This window comes from Engraulis encrasicolus, chromosome 12 (genome assembly GCF_034702125.1).
Source record: "Engraulis encrasicolus isolate BLACKSEA-1 chromosome 12, IST_EnEncr_1.0, whole genome shotgun sequence".
Lineage (NCBI taxonomy): Eukaryota > Metazoa > Chordata > Actinopteri > Clupeiformes > Engraulidae > Engraulis > Engraulis encrasicolus.
This window is the reverse complement of record NC_085868.1, coordinates 7,526,008-7,541,325: the sequence shown is the minus strand read 5'-3', so window position 1 is coordinate 7,541,325 and position 15,318 is coordinate 7,526,008. Positions and strand designations below refer to the sequence as shown.

General features: G+C 43.2%; 1 protein-coding gene and 1 long non-coding RNA gene across 2 annotated transcripts; one reads left to right on the top strand and one right to left on the bottom strand.

Annotated features, from left to right (window-relative positions):
- Nucleotides 1-1,826: 1,826 nt before the first annotated feature.
- Nucleotides 1,827-10,477, bottom strand: mmadhca (metabolism of cobalamin associated Da). Its single transcript, XM_063211556.1, has 8 exons — nucleotides 10,394-10,477; nucleotides 9,438-9,504; nucleotides 9,159-9,294; nucleotides 6,852-7,072; nucleotides 5,841-5,949; nucleotides 4,110-4,231; nucleotides 3,930-4,016; nucleotides 1,827-2,449 (listed from the first exon to the last, which is right to left on the bottom strand). The coding sequence occupies exons 2-8, from the start codon at nucleotides 9,444-9,446 to the stop codon at nucleotides 2,228-2,230; spliced, it is 906 nt and encodes a 301-aa protein (XP_063067626.1). The 5' UTR covers nucleotides 9,447-9,504; nucleotides 10,394-10,477; the 3' UTR covers nucleotides 1,827-2,227.
- On the top strand, nucleotides 9,764-13,473 carry LOC134459255 (uncharacterized). Its single transcript, XR_010036825.1, has 3 exons — nucleotides 9,764-9,938; nucleotides 10,505-10,615; nucleotides 13,347-13,473. It is a non-coding gene; the product is annotated as an uncharacterized LOC134459255 (long non-coding RNA).
- The last annotated feature ends 1,845 nt before the right edge of the window (nucleotides 13,474-15,318 follow it).

Genomic DNA, 15,318 nt, shown 5'->3' with positions numbered 1-15,318 from the left:
CTGCTTAATGTTGCTTTAACATCCTGGAGGAGTGGGGTGATCCAAGGAAGTGGGTTATGGTACATTCAGAGACTTAACAACGAGGAGGAGATGGGGTATTCTCAACCCAATATAAAAACACAACCAAACAATGCCAATATTCAGTCATTAGACGCTTTGGATTTCTAAAGCCCACTTTCTCTAACACCCCTCTACTCTTACTCGTGTTTATTTATTGTTGGTTTGGTGGTTGTTTTTGATCAGTATTACATTTTATGCTTTTTTGTTTTTAAAATCCTAATAATTTGCAAGAACAAAAAAGAATGTGAATGAGACAGATTGTAACTTACACTTCACTGTGGTCAAGCTGCATAGTGACTTGGGTTTGTGACATATGTACATACATAGTTATTTATTTTTTTACAACATAGCTACTTGCTGTGATCTTTGCATGGAGAAAGACAAGCTACTTGTATCATGTGCCAAATGTTCGACATGCATTTTTATGACTAGAGGTCTGACAGCGTTTCTACTAACAACGCTTGAGGAGTGTGTGTATTGTTCATGTACGTGTGTGTGTTGGGATTTACCCATAAATTAAACTACAAAGATTGTCAAACCTACGCTACATAACTGTGTCATTTTACAATTGCACTGATGTATCTACTAGTGCGTGTACTAGGGATCATGTAAAAAAAACACTGCTATTGTTGATACTATTTTTTCTCTGACGGTCATATCCAAAGCGATGTAAATACCATATTTAGGTACAGGGTATTGGGTTCATTCCCTGAGCACTTACTCCTGGGTACTTCAGTTATTGCACTGTGTGTCTACTAGTTAGGGTGAGATTCAGACCTGGGGTCCGTTTCTCGATTCTTGTCGTTGCTAACTGTCTTAAGACCGTCTTCCGTTCCCTTGGATTTAGTGGTGAGCGTCGCTGTCGAGAGAGAGTTGAGTCGCTCGTACGAAGGACGTTGCTACCGTCGTTAGCAAAGACGCTTTCGAGATACGGACCCCTGGAACCTTGTTATCCTTTAACCAGCCCATTCTCTCACACACAGAGTCACTCGGGAAGCATTGCACGTTCTCCTCTTTATTATGGAAAACATCACAGAGTTCAAATACCTCTGTTACAGCTGTGTGGTAAAACACAGCAAATTCCCCTCCCACCCCCACCCCCAAGTCCATTTCACACATATAAACATTAATTATGCTTATTAACAATGTTGCTGCAACAGCGCCCCCTAAAGAGGGGCAAGAGTAAGCACATCCGCCTACACTCCTTCATGCTATTTTACATCCAGTGTGTGTTGTATGAGTCCATCAAAATTAGGATTAGCACCTCCATCTCGCGCATATGCAACCTTTAATCCCAGATGCATATGAAGTCCCTTGCCTTGGTTCCAACACAAAAAAGCTGAGTGCTGTTAGCACCCTCCAAACAAGCCAACACACCCACACCCTCACAAACACACACGAACATTAGACACCACTCGCGAAGCATCATTTAGTGTAGTCCTCTTGAAGGCAGATGCCTTGGGGGGTCCCACCAACGCAACATTGCGAGTTCCTTGAAGATAAGTGATGTGAGGACCACCAGAGCACCGGGCATTTGTCTCGTTTTTGTCCATGATCCGTCAGTCCGTCCTTTGGCTTGGCTGGTTTCTATTCAAGTATGGTAGAGAAACGCTCCTCCTCACTTGCTCCCTCGCGATTGTGAGGAGATATAACTTTTTCAAGTGTGTTCAGCTCAGCGTCAACAAAACACTAGAAGGCTGCTCAGTCATGGAGATACTTCCGGACTCTGAAGGATTGAAGGCTTAAAACGACCCCTTCAACAAAACGAAGGGACTTATACTGAATGAGGATGCCCTCAGAACATTTACAGTTCATTGTGTTTTTTTGTGTGTTTTAGTTGTCTTTTTTTTATTGTTTTAAAAGAAAACCAGAGTTCAATTGCCGACTGTGAGAACATCGTATCACAGTTTTGGGCAAGTGTTTGTTTGCTTGTGTGTGTGTGTGTGTGTGTGTGTGTGTGTGTGTGTGTGTGTGTGTGTGTGTGTGTGTGTGTGTGTGTGTGTGTGTGTGTGTGTGTGTGTGAGAGAGAGAGAGTGCGAGTGAGAGAGAGAGAGTGAGAGTGTGAGGGAGTCTGTGTGCATTTTCGAATGTGTGTGTGCATTTGTGTGTGTGTCAAGTCTTGTGAGCTGAGCTCCACTGAAATGTCTCGAGCACCAAGTGTCCCACGTCAAATGTCGGCCTCCTCAAAGGTGCTGGCGTGACCCTGCAGCCTCTCCATGATGTGGCAGTCGGCAGGGGCGTTGGTGAACAGCGTCCCCGTGAAGGCCTGCGTGCCCGTCAGGACATGGCGGATGACCTTGCAGGATCCCAGCTCCTCGATGTGGAAGCCCAGGTGACGCGCCGGCTCGTCCATACGCAGCACGCTGTCACTGGACGTGTGGCCAAAGTGCTGCGGAGGAGAGAGAGACAATGGGAGAAGATGATAAGCAAAGGTGTCAAAAGTAAAAGTAAAACAAAGACACACAGTTTCCGTCCAACACAGGTAAATTACAGTATCTCTGTAACCAGTAGACCCGTGTGCTTGTCTTACGATCATCCTTAGTCTGCACTGGTGGTGGGATCAAGTTTGTGGCTGGTTCTTGTCCGGTTTTTAGTGTCTTTTAAAGTCTATATACCTCATTAGGTACAATGGAGAAAATGGTATAACAGCTATGCAGTTGCATGTGCTAGTGTGGTACTTACACCATGAATTTACTTTTACCTTTACTTTTGACACCTCCAACGATAAGGGCATTGAAAAACGTGACAAGTCACATGAAAAGAGGCAGCAAGTAGGCCCAGCAGGGGAACACTGTTTTTCATTTCCCATATTGGAATCAAGTGAAGTAGTGGTGCGCACATCCAAGATGCAGGTGCAGGACAAAGGGTCAAGAAACTATGACCATGAAGATAAATGTCCGCACACTTGATCCGGTTCCATATTGGAATCAATTCATTCAGATCTCGCTTGCTCTCATTAGGACCTCCCTTTCTTCTGCTGCTGCTGCAACGTTATGTCGGATATATAATAGGGTTTTCTTCTTGGCTAAATGGTTTTGTATTCCTAACAGTTCAAGTTCACAGAGTAGTTAAAAAATCATGGCAGATAGAGCAACAGTCGTTTTGCAGAATGTCCCATAGTCATGGACAGTCATGGTATGGGCAGAGAGAGTAGAGAGAGAGAGGTTCCATTGGCCCATTGTTTCCGGGTTCTATTATTGCAAGGGGGAGGGGGGTGTAAAGCCGGATCACACCGCACTCTCGATTAAAAGGTGCCAGACATAGACAAAAACAATTGAAAGAAAAAATGTCTGCACACTTAAATCCCCTTTGTGTTCTTTTTAATAATAGGCCAAGCTTTAGGTCTCCTGACCTTCCTCAGGGCTCCAGGGTGAAATCCCCCTTTAGGCAATCCCCCTTTAGGCAGACCTAAGGACTGTTCTATTCAATGCTAGGAGAGTATTATGACATGTCCCTTTAGGCAGATCGGAACCTGGTCATGTTAGGTCCCCATAGCAACCTATTACAATGGCATATCTCTATACTTAAAGAATCTCTGGTACGGATGTCTGGCTTGCAGCCCAATAGTTGCTAGTTCGATTCCCGACTCGCTAGGGGGAGTAATTATCCCTCCCCCATCCTCCTCCATGACTGCGGTACCCTGAACATGGTACCATCTCGCCACACTGGTCCCTTGGCACACCGTTTGGGGCTGCCGCCTTGCACAAGTGAGGCATAAATGCGATGTTGTTGTGTGCACTTATGTGCTGTACAGTGCACAATGACAGTGGGAGTTTCCCAGGTTGGCTTTCACTCAGAATGACAGAGACAACAACCATGTATGCATTGTGCCCGTTCTGCTCAACCAGACAAAAAAAAGGGAAACTTACCGCCTGTCCTGTGGTGGGATTTATGAAGTCTGCCCAAAACCCTCCTCTCCATAAGGTGAAGCAGAGTTCTCTGGCGCCGCTAACAAACTGCAAAACAGAACAGAGGACATCTTTATGAGTTTCGAGAAGTCCACAGGTGTACAGTAACAAACAGTGGAAGAGAATAGTGAGGTAGCTCACCTTGTCTAGGAGCTGTTGTCTCTCGAGGTCCAGGCCGTCTGCCTCCATCGCCAGGGACTTCTGTGTCACCGTGACAACTGTCAGACTACCAGCAGGGGCTGCTGGGAAAAACAACTCCAGCTCTGCAGACAGAAAGAAAAAGATAAACGACTCATGAGCTTTACATATTTACTACAAAGGGATATTTATATGGGTGTTCCAAACAGTTGAAGTAAATTGATAGCGACACTCGATGGTTCAAGCATCATACTATATTCGAACCCTAACATGGTTGCCACTGCCGGTCACGTGACTGATCGGATTCAACTCATGCCTACCATCTTGGTACAGTAATACATAATGAATAAGCCGGATCTCCTTTGGTTTACTTTCAATTGCAGGTGTGGACTGCTTGCACCATCTTCAGTTATGCTACTCTATGCATTTACAGAATGACAAAAATGGCAAGCACACACACACACAAATTCACCCTAGTCACCATTTATACATGTCTTCAGAACAGCAAAGGTCGAGACTGAAAGAGAACAATACCACCATCTACTGGTGAATCAATGCAATGCACCATGCGGTCAAAACGTTACATCATACTTTAACCTTGGCTCAGGCAAGGGGACGGAAAGTCAAGTCAAGTCAAGTCAAGTAGGTTTTATTGTCAATTTCTTTACATGCACTGGTCATACAAAGAATTTGAAATTACATTTCTTGCTTTCCCATACAGACATAGACTAATCTAGGTAAGGACATAGACATAGACAGTACTTATACATGGACTTAAGACAGTATGGACATAGACAGTGCTCATACAGACATTTAAAGTGCAAGACTGGACAACAGAAGACTTGTAGAGGACACACATTAAGAGGTATTTGTTGTGCTTTTGTGCTTTTCCTAAAAAAGTCCTTTATAGCGTTCTGACATGGTAATAGTAGCATTTTGAAGAAAAATAAATATTAAAAAGGTCTGTCAAGTACACCAGCAGCAGTGTGTGTGTGTGTGTGTGTGTGTGTGTGTGTGTGTGTGTATGTGTGTGTATGTGTTTAGTGCAGGTAGAAGGTGCGGTGTGCGTCTTGTGTGTGTGTTCGTGTGTCTGTGTGTGTGTGTGTGTGTGTGTGTGTGTGTGTGTGTGTCAGTGTGTGTATGTTTGGGTTTAGTGCAGAAAGTGCAGTGTGATTGTGTGTGTGTGTGTGTGTGTGTGTGTGTGTGTGTGTGTGTGTGTGTGTGTGTGTGTGTGTGTGTGTGTGTGTGTGTGTGTGTGTGTGTGTGTGTGTGTGTGCATGTTTTGAGTTAGTGCAGGTTGAAAGTTCAGTCACAAGTATAGTAGTGCAGGTGGATCAGTCGCAGATGTGGTGGTGGGGGATGGGGGGGGGGGGGGGGTTGTCAGTGGCCTTGCTGGCTAGAGGCTGACAGTGGAGGGAGAGTGGGTTGAGTGTTCAGCATCTTGATCGCTTGGTGCATTGTGCTGCTCGCCAGCCTGGTGGTACGGGAACGGAGGCGCCTGTACCTCTTTCCAGGAAAGGACTGTCATTAGATTAGTTATCTTGTACATGATGTGTGTGTGTGTGTGTGTGTGTCTGTGTCTGTGTGTGTGTGTGTGTGTGTGTGCTCATACAACTTCAAAAAGTAGATTATTCGACACCCAGGACTTCTCTTAACCCATTAACCCATTTGTAAAATGCAATCAAATGGCCCGGTTCAGTCTGTACAGGAGTGAATGAGAGCTGTGTGACTGACCTTTCTTGAGCAGCTCTGGGCAGCGATGCATGGTGCACTCGATGTTGGTGTGGTCAAAGTAGTGCTCCGCTCTGCCTACCCGCTGAGCCACTGAGGGAACTTCTTTACCCTTCAAACACATGAAAACAAAACAAGATTAGTTTAGATTTGCCTTTACTGTCTCTTCAAGACAGAAATTCTGTGTGGACATGAAAGGGTGTGATTCATAATTAACTACACATCAACACAACAGACCAGACTTAAGGACCGCCAAGAAACAAACAAGAAACATAAACTAAACAAGGAAACATGTAAACATGGACATGGCCTAGTTTTCATCCGACCATACCTCCACAAACAAACAATTGTTAGGTCATCATTCATCATTACTGACAGTCATTATTCAATTTTCTGGTTGCTGTGATAGTAAACTTTACAGAAGTGAAGAAAGCAATAATACCTCACCCTTACTACTACGTATATTGCTATGCTGGATTTTAGGCAAAATACCCAAGACCATTCTACCTTGTGCATACTACACTACAGTACTCCTGTTTGATTTATGCAACCCATCATTTCTATTTCTTTATAGACAGATTCCATTATTCACACTTTCAACGTTAATCATTACCACCAGTAGCAAAGAAAAACCCCAAAAATGACAAACAAACTCAACCAGTCTCTCAGTGTCTGGGACTCAGACAACAAACTAGTGTCTCTCAGTACTGGCGGGTGTCAAATAGAATAATACAATACACAGTAATTAATTCCCTTCGAGAATTACTTATGTCTCCTCTCGTTTGTATAACAAATCTCTGGCACTTATCAAGCACAAAATGCAAGGAAAAGTCCCTCCTGTACCTGAAACTCAGACACAAACTGCGCCAGCACAAACTCATTTCTCTCTGCGCCGGAAGGCGCCGACTAGAATAACGGAAAAAAACGTCCTTCTATCTAAACCAGTGCTGTACTCTGCTCTATTATATTAAGCACAAATCTCAGTGCAAAAACTCAATGAAAAGTCGCCCATACCTGAAACTCTGACACAAACTGTGCCAACACAAACTCGTGTCTCTCGCTGCTCGAGGGCGATGACAGGACGTCCGGTACCGTGCGGTGAACCGGTCCCTTCAGGGGCTGGGTCCCTGTCCCTTCTAGGTGACACGCGAAGCCCACGTTGCCAGGCAACTGGAAGCGGTGATCCTGGGGACCAAAGGGGCCCATGTGCTCATCGGGCCAGATGGTTCTGGGGCCTGCAGAGGATAAGGGATGGGAGGAAAGAAAGATGTGAGGAGTGGAAAAAAACATGCTCTCATTATCGCCTGTTACCTGTTCAACATTTTTTGTTATCTAGGTGCTGAATTCCCCATAAAGTGAATGAATTGCAGAAGGGAAGGACAGCACTCATCAGATTCTTATCTTATTCATTTGCCTTTGTACGCTGAGGAAGGTCTCTGAGCCCAAAACTTTTGTGGGCAAATAAATAGGAACAAATCTGAAGAGTGCACTGTTCTGTACTTCTTCAATAAAGGATATAACAATTAATCTGATCATGCCTCGTTTTCTTATGAGTACGAAAATTGATGGTATTGATGTGTAATGAGTTATGATATCGTATTTAGAGTAGCCAACTGATGCAAAGACTTAGCCAGGCCGTGCCCTCCTAGCAGGGGCGCCACCAGGTGGTGGCTAGGGGTGGCTACCGCCACCACGTGATCACTCTCAGCCACCACGTTAGCCACCACAACAAAATATGTTAAACTGTCTGGCTTGCATGGCTTGTAGCATTAGCTAAACTCCAACTCCCAGCATGCACGATAACAAGCTACGCTAGGTAGACCCGCCCCTCCCTCGAGAGATGTGACGTGAGCTCTTCATTTCTCTTCAGTTGCGTCGGCCGGGCAGGCTCCGTTCAGCAGTGAGATGGACAACATCAAAGGTGTCAGTCTGTAAATAAATGATTTACAACATTCTCTATGCTCCGTTTTTGAAAGGTTATGGCCCTTATTTGATTACAAACAGTGTCTTAAGGACTTCAAACTGGTTGTTACTAGGAAATGGCATTTTAGCCTCCTTCAGCTAACTGAAATGCTACTTCAAAAAACGAACTGCGTGTTCAACATTTCATACTTATAAACTGTCCCCAAATACTTTGTTTTGAATGCTAACTTGCTAAGCCCTTCTTTAGGTTACAAACTAAGTCTAACAACTTGAAGATGTATTGATGGTTGCTGAATCAATATTGGATCTCTGCTGTTTTGTTGACAAAACGTCTGAGGTCTTCCCCTTTGCTAGGTCACATTAGTAGCAGTAATTTATAGAAAGCTACCCTTGCACATTCTCATTATGAATGTCAGCAGGGCTGTCATTACTGAAAGCATAAGCAAAATGTTTGCTTCATTCGTTTGAAAACTGCTATATTTGCAGACCAGATTCATGAAGATGTATTAGTTAGTGTGAAAACCAATATGCCTCAGCTGATGTGATTTTGTATTTCAGGTGCCAATTGAGCAAGGCACCCACTGGGAAAATGTAGGCCCTGTGTCAGTATGAGAGACACTTTTTCTCCGTGTGTGTGTGTCTGTCAACATGTGACATTTTACATTATTACAATTTTTAATTGATTGACAGCACTATATAAATAGTAATTGTATCATATACTCAATGTGCTTGAGATTGAGAAAATATAGAAAATAAGACTGTAGGCCTACATAACTAATCCTAATAATAAACAAAATGGCTATCTAGCCTATCTATCTAACAACCCCAGTAGGCCTACCGGAATATCAATACATTTGTGGGGGTTTTCGTCGGGTATGCCACCCCAAGATTTTGCCTAGCTCCAACTAGCCACCCAGAGGATTTATTTCTGCTGGCGCCACTGCCTCCTAGTGACGCAACAGCTTCAGCGTTGCTACCAGTCAGGTCAAGAGTCAATGCAAGTACTTTCTGAGTTCCCGCAAATACAGGAGCTCTTCCCACTTTGTTGAGAAGCAAACAATCATTAGCAAACCAAGGGAGGTCATTGGGGAAATGCTGTTTGGGAAATGTTAATTGTTATGCTCTTGGTCAGACCAAGTCTCAAAGAGATTTGAAAGTCGATGATAATCAGGCTAGCAAAGAGTAACAAGCAGTATGAGAATGCTCTATTCACCACATAATTATAGTGTAATGACTGTTCAGACCACATAATTCACCATATAAACATAAACATAAACAGTCAGCAAAATGTGAAACTGTGGGCTAACCCAATCATGGACTTTAAAAAAACAGTAGCCTACATAAACTGTATAGTGACCGACAGAAAAAGTGACAGTTCAGGGACAAAATTAGGCCAACCTGTGTCTTGTCTTGATACAACTACATAGGGCTCATCGGATGATGCAGCGGAGAACGCTCGTGAAGGTGTTGTCGCCCTCTGGGACACTTGAATCCCGGAGATTTTTGACACCAGTCTCGCTCTACGACATAGCACCTACAGACGGACACACACACACACAGAGGGGTGAGTGGGGTTGTTGTGACATGTACTGTAGGCAATATGAGCCGCCTCACGTGCTCTGCTGCCACATATCAATGTTGACTGCTATGCCATGTGTGCGTGCTCTGCAAACTTACACTCGCCATGGTGGTGAAGCTTCCCCGTCAAGCTCCACGTAAAGTGCAAAAGACTAGTGTCTTGCTGCTGCAAAGGCAAGACAAAAGAAGCATTTAACCACTTCGTCTTCCACATTATTTAACATGTCACATGCTGGGTATAACGAGAAAAGGCTCTATTCAATGTCAAACAAATGCACGATTAACGGTGGCGGTATCGAGATATGTAGATTGGGCAGCCATTGCTGGCAAACATTCCGAATGTAAAGCTACTGTACCTCGATGGTTGCAACACAGATTCTTTAAGTATATCTCTCTATTCTCTCTGGTTGCAACATAACAAATATGATGCAACCATGCAACATGCTGTAAGCCGATTGGTTGGGGTGGAGTTACTTAACCAAATAATAACATTATGCTAGTTTGCTAGTTAACAACTAGTTGGCAGCACAGTATATTATCCGAGTGAAATCAAGGATGTTATTAGTCAACTAAAGTGTTTTGTTGTGCAACGTTTATACGGTAAATCAAGCGTACTTTAAATAGGTTTCTGGTGGTTCAACCCCAAACGCGAAGTAGGTTGACTGTTAGCTAAAGTTAGCTTAGTTACATAATAACACAGCCGCGTTTGCTTGCAAAACAAAGTGACAGGACACCTTAGATACGGTGTAATAACAGACGATGAAACGGCTGAACAATCAATTAGAGATTTAACATCCTATAAAAGTAAATCATGTCACTTAAAACTTGAAACATCCATCGAAATCTGCAATAGAAAAAGCTGGCGCAACTCTTGTTTTTGTTTAGATCAAACCACTTTCACTTAGTATGCTTCGTTACATGGGATTTGTAAGTCGTTCACACATGACACTCATTTCAAAATTAATTACGACAACGTAGCATGTAATAATGATCTATATAAAAGTTGTTTTAACTGCAAATGTCAGTTTAAACCTAAAAGAACACGATGTACTCACCCTGTTTTCTGCCAGTCTGCCTATCTCCTCGTCTCTCCTTTGCTGCTGTTCCACTTGTCACGTTCGCACATGCGCTCACATGACTTCAGAAAATGTTCTCTTTTTTTGCAGTAACAACAGATGTCCACTAGATGTCAGAAAAAGCAAAGTGTGTTTTTGAAAAACTCTACCCTTGAAAATAAAAGCAGCTGGTGGAAGGGCAAACCTGTGTGTCTGAGCAAGGTAGGCTAAACATCCCACAAGACATCTCATACATCAAACAGCCAGACAGAAAGAACAACCTGATTCGCCTGCTTAACAGATATATACAATAATTTGAATACAGTTTCGAGTGTGTGTGTGTGTGTGTGTGTGTGTGTGTGTGTGTGTGTGTGTGTGTGTGTTGTGCACCAGACGGGTGTGTGCACTCACACGTCTCTGTGTATGTGTGTGTGTGTGTGTGGGTGAGTGTGAGTGCGTGTGTGTGTGTGTGTGTGTGTATGTGTGTGTGTGTGTATGTTGTGTGTGTGTGTGTGTGGCACGCAGGCACACATTAGCACCTAATAGTGACAGCTATGGCCATGAGGCCTTGTCCTGTTCATGGTAAAGCAAGTGGGCGTTGTTAAAGGGGACATGGTCCTGGGTCAGCCCCAGCCCCAGACGTGAAGGACTCTCATTACTTCATTTAATAGGCATAGCCCCGTGCTCTGTCTCTGAACACATTGTTGTCATAAGAATTATAATGGCATGGAGCACTAGTGACCAAATAAAACACACACATAGGTACACAAATGCACATGCACACATGTATGATAATGACATGTACTTCTTGTAATAGGTATGTTGACTTTTTAAAATGGTATGAAATACTGTATGTAATTACAATGTTGAACTGGTGCTAGATACAAATACAGGTCTGTATTGTACACACACTACACACACACACACACACAGACACAGACACAGACACACACACACACACACACACACACACACACACACACACACACACACACACACACACACACACACACACACACACACAGACAGAGACACACACACACAGACACACACAGACACACACAGACACACACACATACACACACACACACGCGCACACACACACACACACACACACACACACACACACACACACACACACACACACACACACACACACACACACAGACACACACACACACAAAGGTAAACATTTGGGAATGTGGCACACCTACGAACCACAGCTGGCACTTGCTTAACTAACAGTGTATCTTACACCATAAGGATTTCCTTCCACTGCCAAGGAGGTGCTTGCCTCACCCATGATAATCCTCAACAGCTATCAGCCAGTCCCACAGTCTACCGTACTGTAGTAGCCTAGTAATTCACATCAATGGACACATATTGCATGTCATCCTACACTGTGGATGTCTAACCCTATATGTTAGATTATTCTCTGTGAATGCACTCGGGTCTCTGAGGTATGACATCACGTTTACGCTTCAAACCAAAGACTGTAGTTTGACATTTGCGGAAAAGGGGCGTGTTAGTGTGTGCTAATGCAAAGTCTTCGGATGTGATACCTAGACAGAGGGATAATTTCACTCACAGGCTAAGACATGTTGGTCTGCCCAGAGATGAGGAGGTGTTATGAACCATGCACCGCGCAGGGGCGTGTCCCTTAGTGCTTCAGAGGCATGTCACACATAAATATAAACATTGCCACTTTCAAAAAGTATGAAACACAGGGAGGCAAACCACCAGAAAATGTGATGAATGAAGCTTTAATGTGAGCTGTACAGGTGTACGTTTGCTTGTGGGGTTACATAAGAATGCACTGTAAATTCAAAACATCACAGTCGTATTGGAAATGTTGCAGGACTATACATCAAGTTGTACTTTTCATGAAAGTTAGAGCTAAACTATTGTACATTAAATTAATATTTAATTAAAAATATATATTTTCTCATGATATATCATTAGGTACTGTAGCTTGTCTGATTAAAATTATGACTAGGTTGGTGTGCCACAGAACTATTAGACTGTCAAATTGCCTTATTCAGAGAGAGAGAGAGAGAGAGAGAGAGAGAGAGAGAGAGAGAGAGAGAGAGAGAGAGAGAGAGAGAGAGAGAGAGAGAGAGAGAGAGAGAGTTCCTGAATTATGTACACACAAACATTGGTTTAGAACAAACTTGTACTGTATCTCTTGAGCAAGTCTTTTGTATTGTAATGAGGCTAGTGGAGGTGTTGAGTGGTGAAGAAAGAGAAGAAGAAGAAGAGGAGTAGTGAGCGAAAGAGCAGAGGGGGTGTGTCATCTCTTCTGGACGGTGCAGTGGGTGGAAGGTAGGCCTAGTCGTCCTCTCTCTACCCGTTGTCCCCTCTGCCGTTTGTGGTTGCCGGCGCGGCGGTGGTGGGTGCAGGAGTGGGGGTAGGAGCTGGAGCTGGGGCAGGGGTACGCCTGGCGATCAGCCAGGGAAGGAGATACCAGAGGGGGAAAGGATCCGGTCTTCTAGGGTATACTGGCACTGGGAAGTAGAACCTCTGACAAACATAGAGCCTTCATTATTGCAAGCTTGTTAACAAAATGGTAATAACAAAGTCTTGATATGGTACGTAGCTTCTTAGTGCGGATGGGGCCGCCGGCGAGCCTGACTCAACTACATCATAACAACATGGCTATGACATTACCGGGTGCCTTGTAACAGATTAAGACTTGCTCATTACAGTTGTATGGACAATAAGGTTATGACATAGGCTCTGCGCAAAGGTAATGTCATAGCAATGTTATGAGTGTGAATGGACCTGTTGCCTGGACCAACTGCTCTGGGGCTATGTTCACTGCTGTCACGCTTAGACTGGAGAAGTTGACATTGCCTGTCATTTAATAACCGCATTACGTTCATTGTGTCTTGTTAAATGTTGTCATTCATTTTCTTCTGTTTTTTTTCCTCCTTTATCTGACATGTTTCAACAGTGTAGCTTCTGTCTTCATCAGCGGGTCACCAGCTCATGAAGACGGATGTTACACCGTTGAAACATGTCTCATAAAGGGGGGGAAAATGTACATGTCTTAAACCAGGTGTCACCAACGTTGTGCCCGCGGGCGCCAGGTAGCCCTCCAAGAGCTTCTGAGGTGCCCACCAAGGATGTTAATAAACAATGATGACTACCAGATTTTAGTCACAACTAATGTTTTTTTTCCATTTAAATATGGTATTATTTATTCTTCATAAAATATGAGCAAATGATCATTCAATAATAGTGTGAATGAAGCAAAGACATCAGTAGATGATTTTGAACAAAAGTAGCCCTTGGTAGCCCTCAGATCCAGAAAGGTTGGGGACCCCTGTCTTAAACAAAAGAAAAATGAACAAATAGACCATCATTTCAACTGAAGTTATGAACACAGATGACAGTCTACAGTTATTCAAATTTCCAAATTGACGGACTCTATTTACGACAGCAGGTTTAAGGGAAAGTGTTAAGTGTTCTACAAGTGCAATAAAATGCAGAGTCTTCTGTTCTGTTGCCTAGTACTGTACATCATATATGATATAGGCCTATACCAAGTAGTAAAAGCACTGTTCTACTTCTCCCTATAACCCTCTATCCCCTAATCCCAGCTCACCTCTTCACTAGAAGAGCTCCAACCCCAGGGTCCATCGCAGCCCTGTCGAAAACACACAGTAAAACTGCTGTCATCTCTTTGGTCGACTTCAAGTCATTGTAAAACAGATTATACATTTAAAATGGATGATAATGCCGCTATATCCCACTTTAAATATAATGAATGAATTTGTAACAATGCACAGATTACGGGTTGACTTTTATTATAGTGTGTACCATTATTCACGACAAATATCACTTACTGCTGGAATGAATAGAACCCCAAGCAGAAGAACCAATGCAAAATATCTCATGATGTCCCAACTGTAAGAAAACACAAGTCAGCATAGTATCATGGAAAGTCAGTGTCAATAAGCATTCTTCTGTGAAACTGAGTTTGTGTTCGCTGGACACAATTACAGTAGGCCTACTTACTTAGAATTACAACTACGCTTTTTAATTTAAGCTCTCAGATGGAGCATTAACTAATTAATCATCGATGTGAAATTCGATGTGAAATTCTTTCATTATCTGTTTGAGAGGTTTAAAATGCCTTACCTTAAATGAAGCGTGTTACTGTACGTTTTCGTCAAATCCCATCATACCGAATAACAGATGCAAACAACGGACGTTATTTCGTTTGAGCACATTGGGCGGAAGGAGCGGAGACCATACCCATACAATGTGTGAATCACTCACTTTAACCCTCATCATCATTCAACACCTACATGCTCTGCATCATTACAATACAAAAGACTTACCCAAGAAATACATGTTTGTTCTAAGCCAGTGTTTGTGTGTACACAAGTCAGTAAGTCTCTCTCTCTCTCTCTCTCTCTCTCTCTCTCTCTCTCTCTCTCTCTCTCTCTCTCTCTCTCTCTCTCTCTCTCTCTCTCTCTCTCTCTCTCTCTCTCTCTCTCTCTCTCTCTCTGTGTGTGAGAGAGGTATTGCAAATAGTGAATGTTGTGGGAAAAAAGTCATGGCAGACATAGCAGACATGAAAATAAATCCAAGCGAGTAATTTCGTAATATTCAAAACATACTGTAATCCCATGGTCAGTAAGGTGTGACCCACTGTTGTTTTTTTGCGAAACTTAAACCACTTCTCTTTCTCAAGACTCAGGAAGACATATTGCCACATTGTTTATGACCACATCCTATTTTGAGCAGTATAATGTCAGTAGAGTTTTAATGTAACATTAATTGACATCAAATGGAGCCATTAAACATTTTTGGGTGGTTGTTCTGTAGAGTGGTTGCACATATGGACAAAAGTGACCCAATTTACCTGAATCCACCCTATTTAGTAATTTAGCACTTTTTAAAAAGTCAGTAACTAT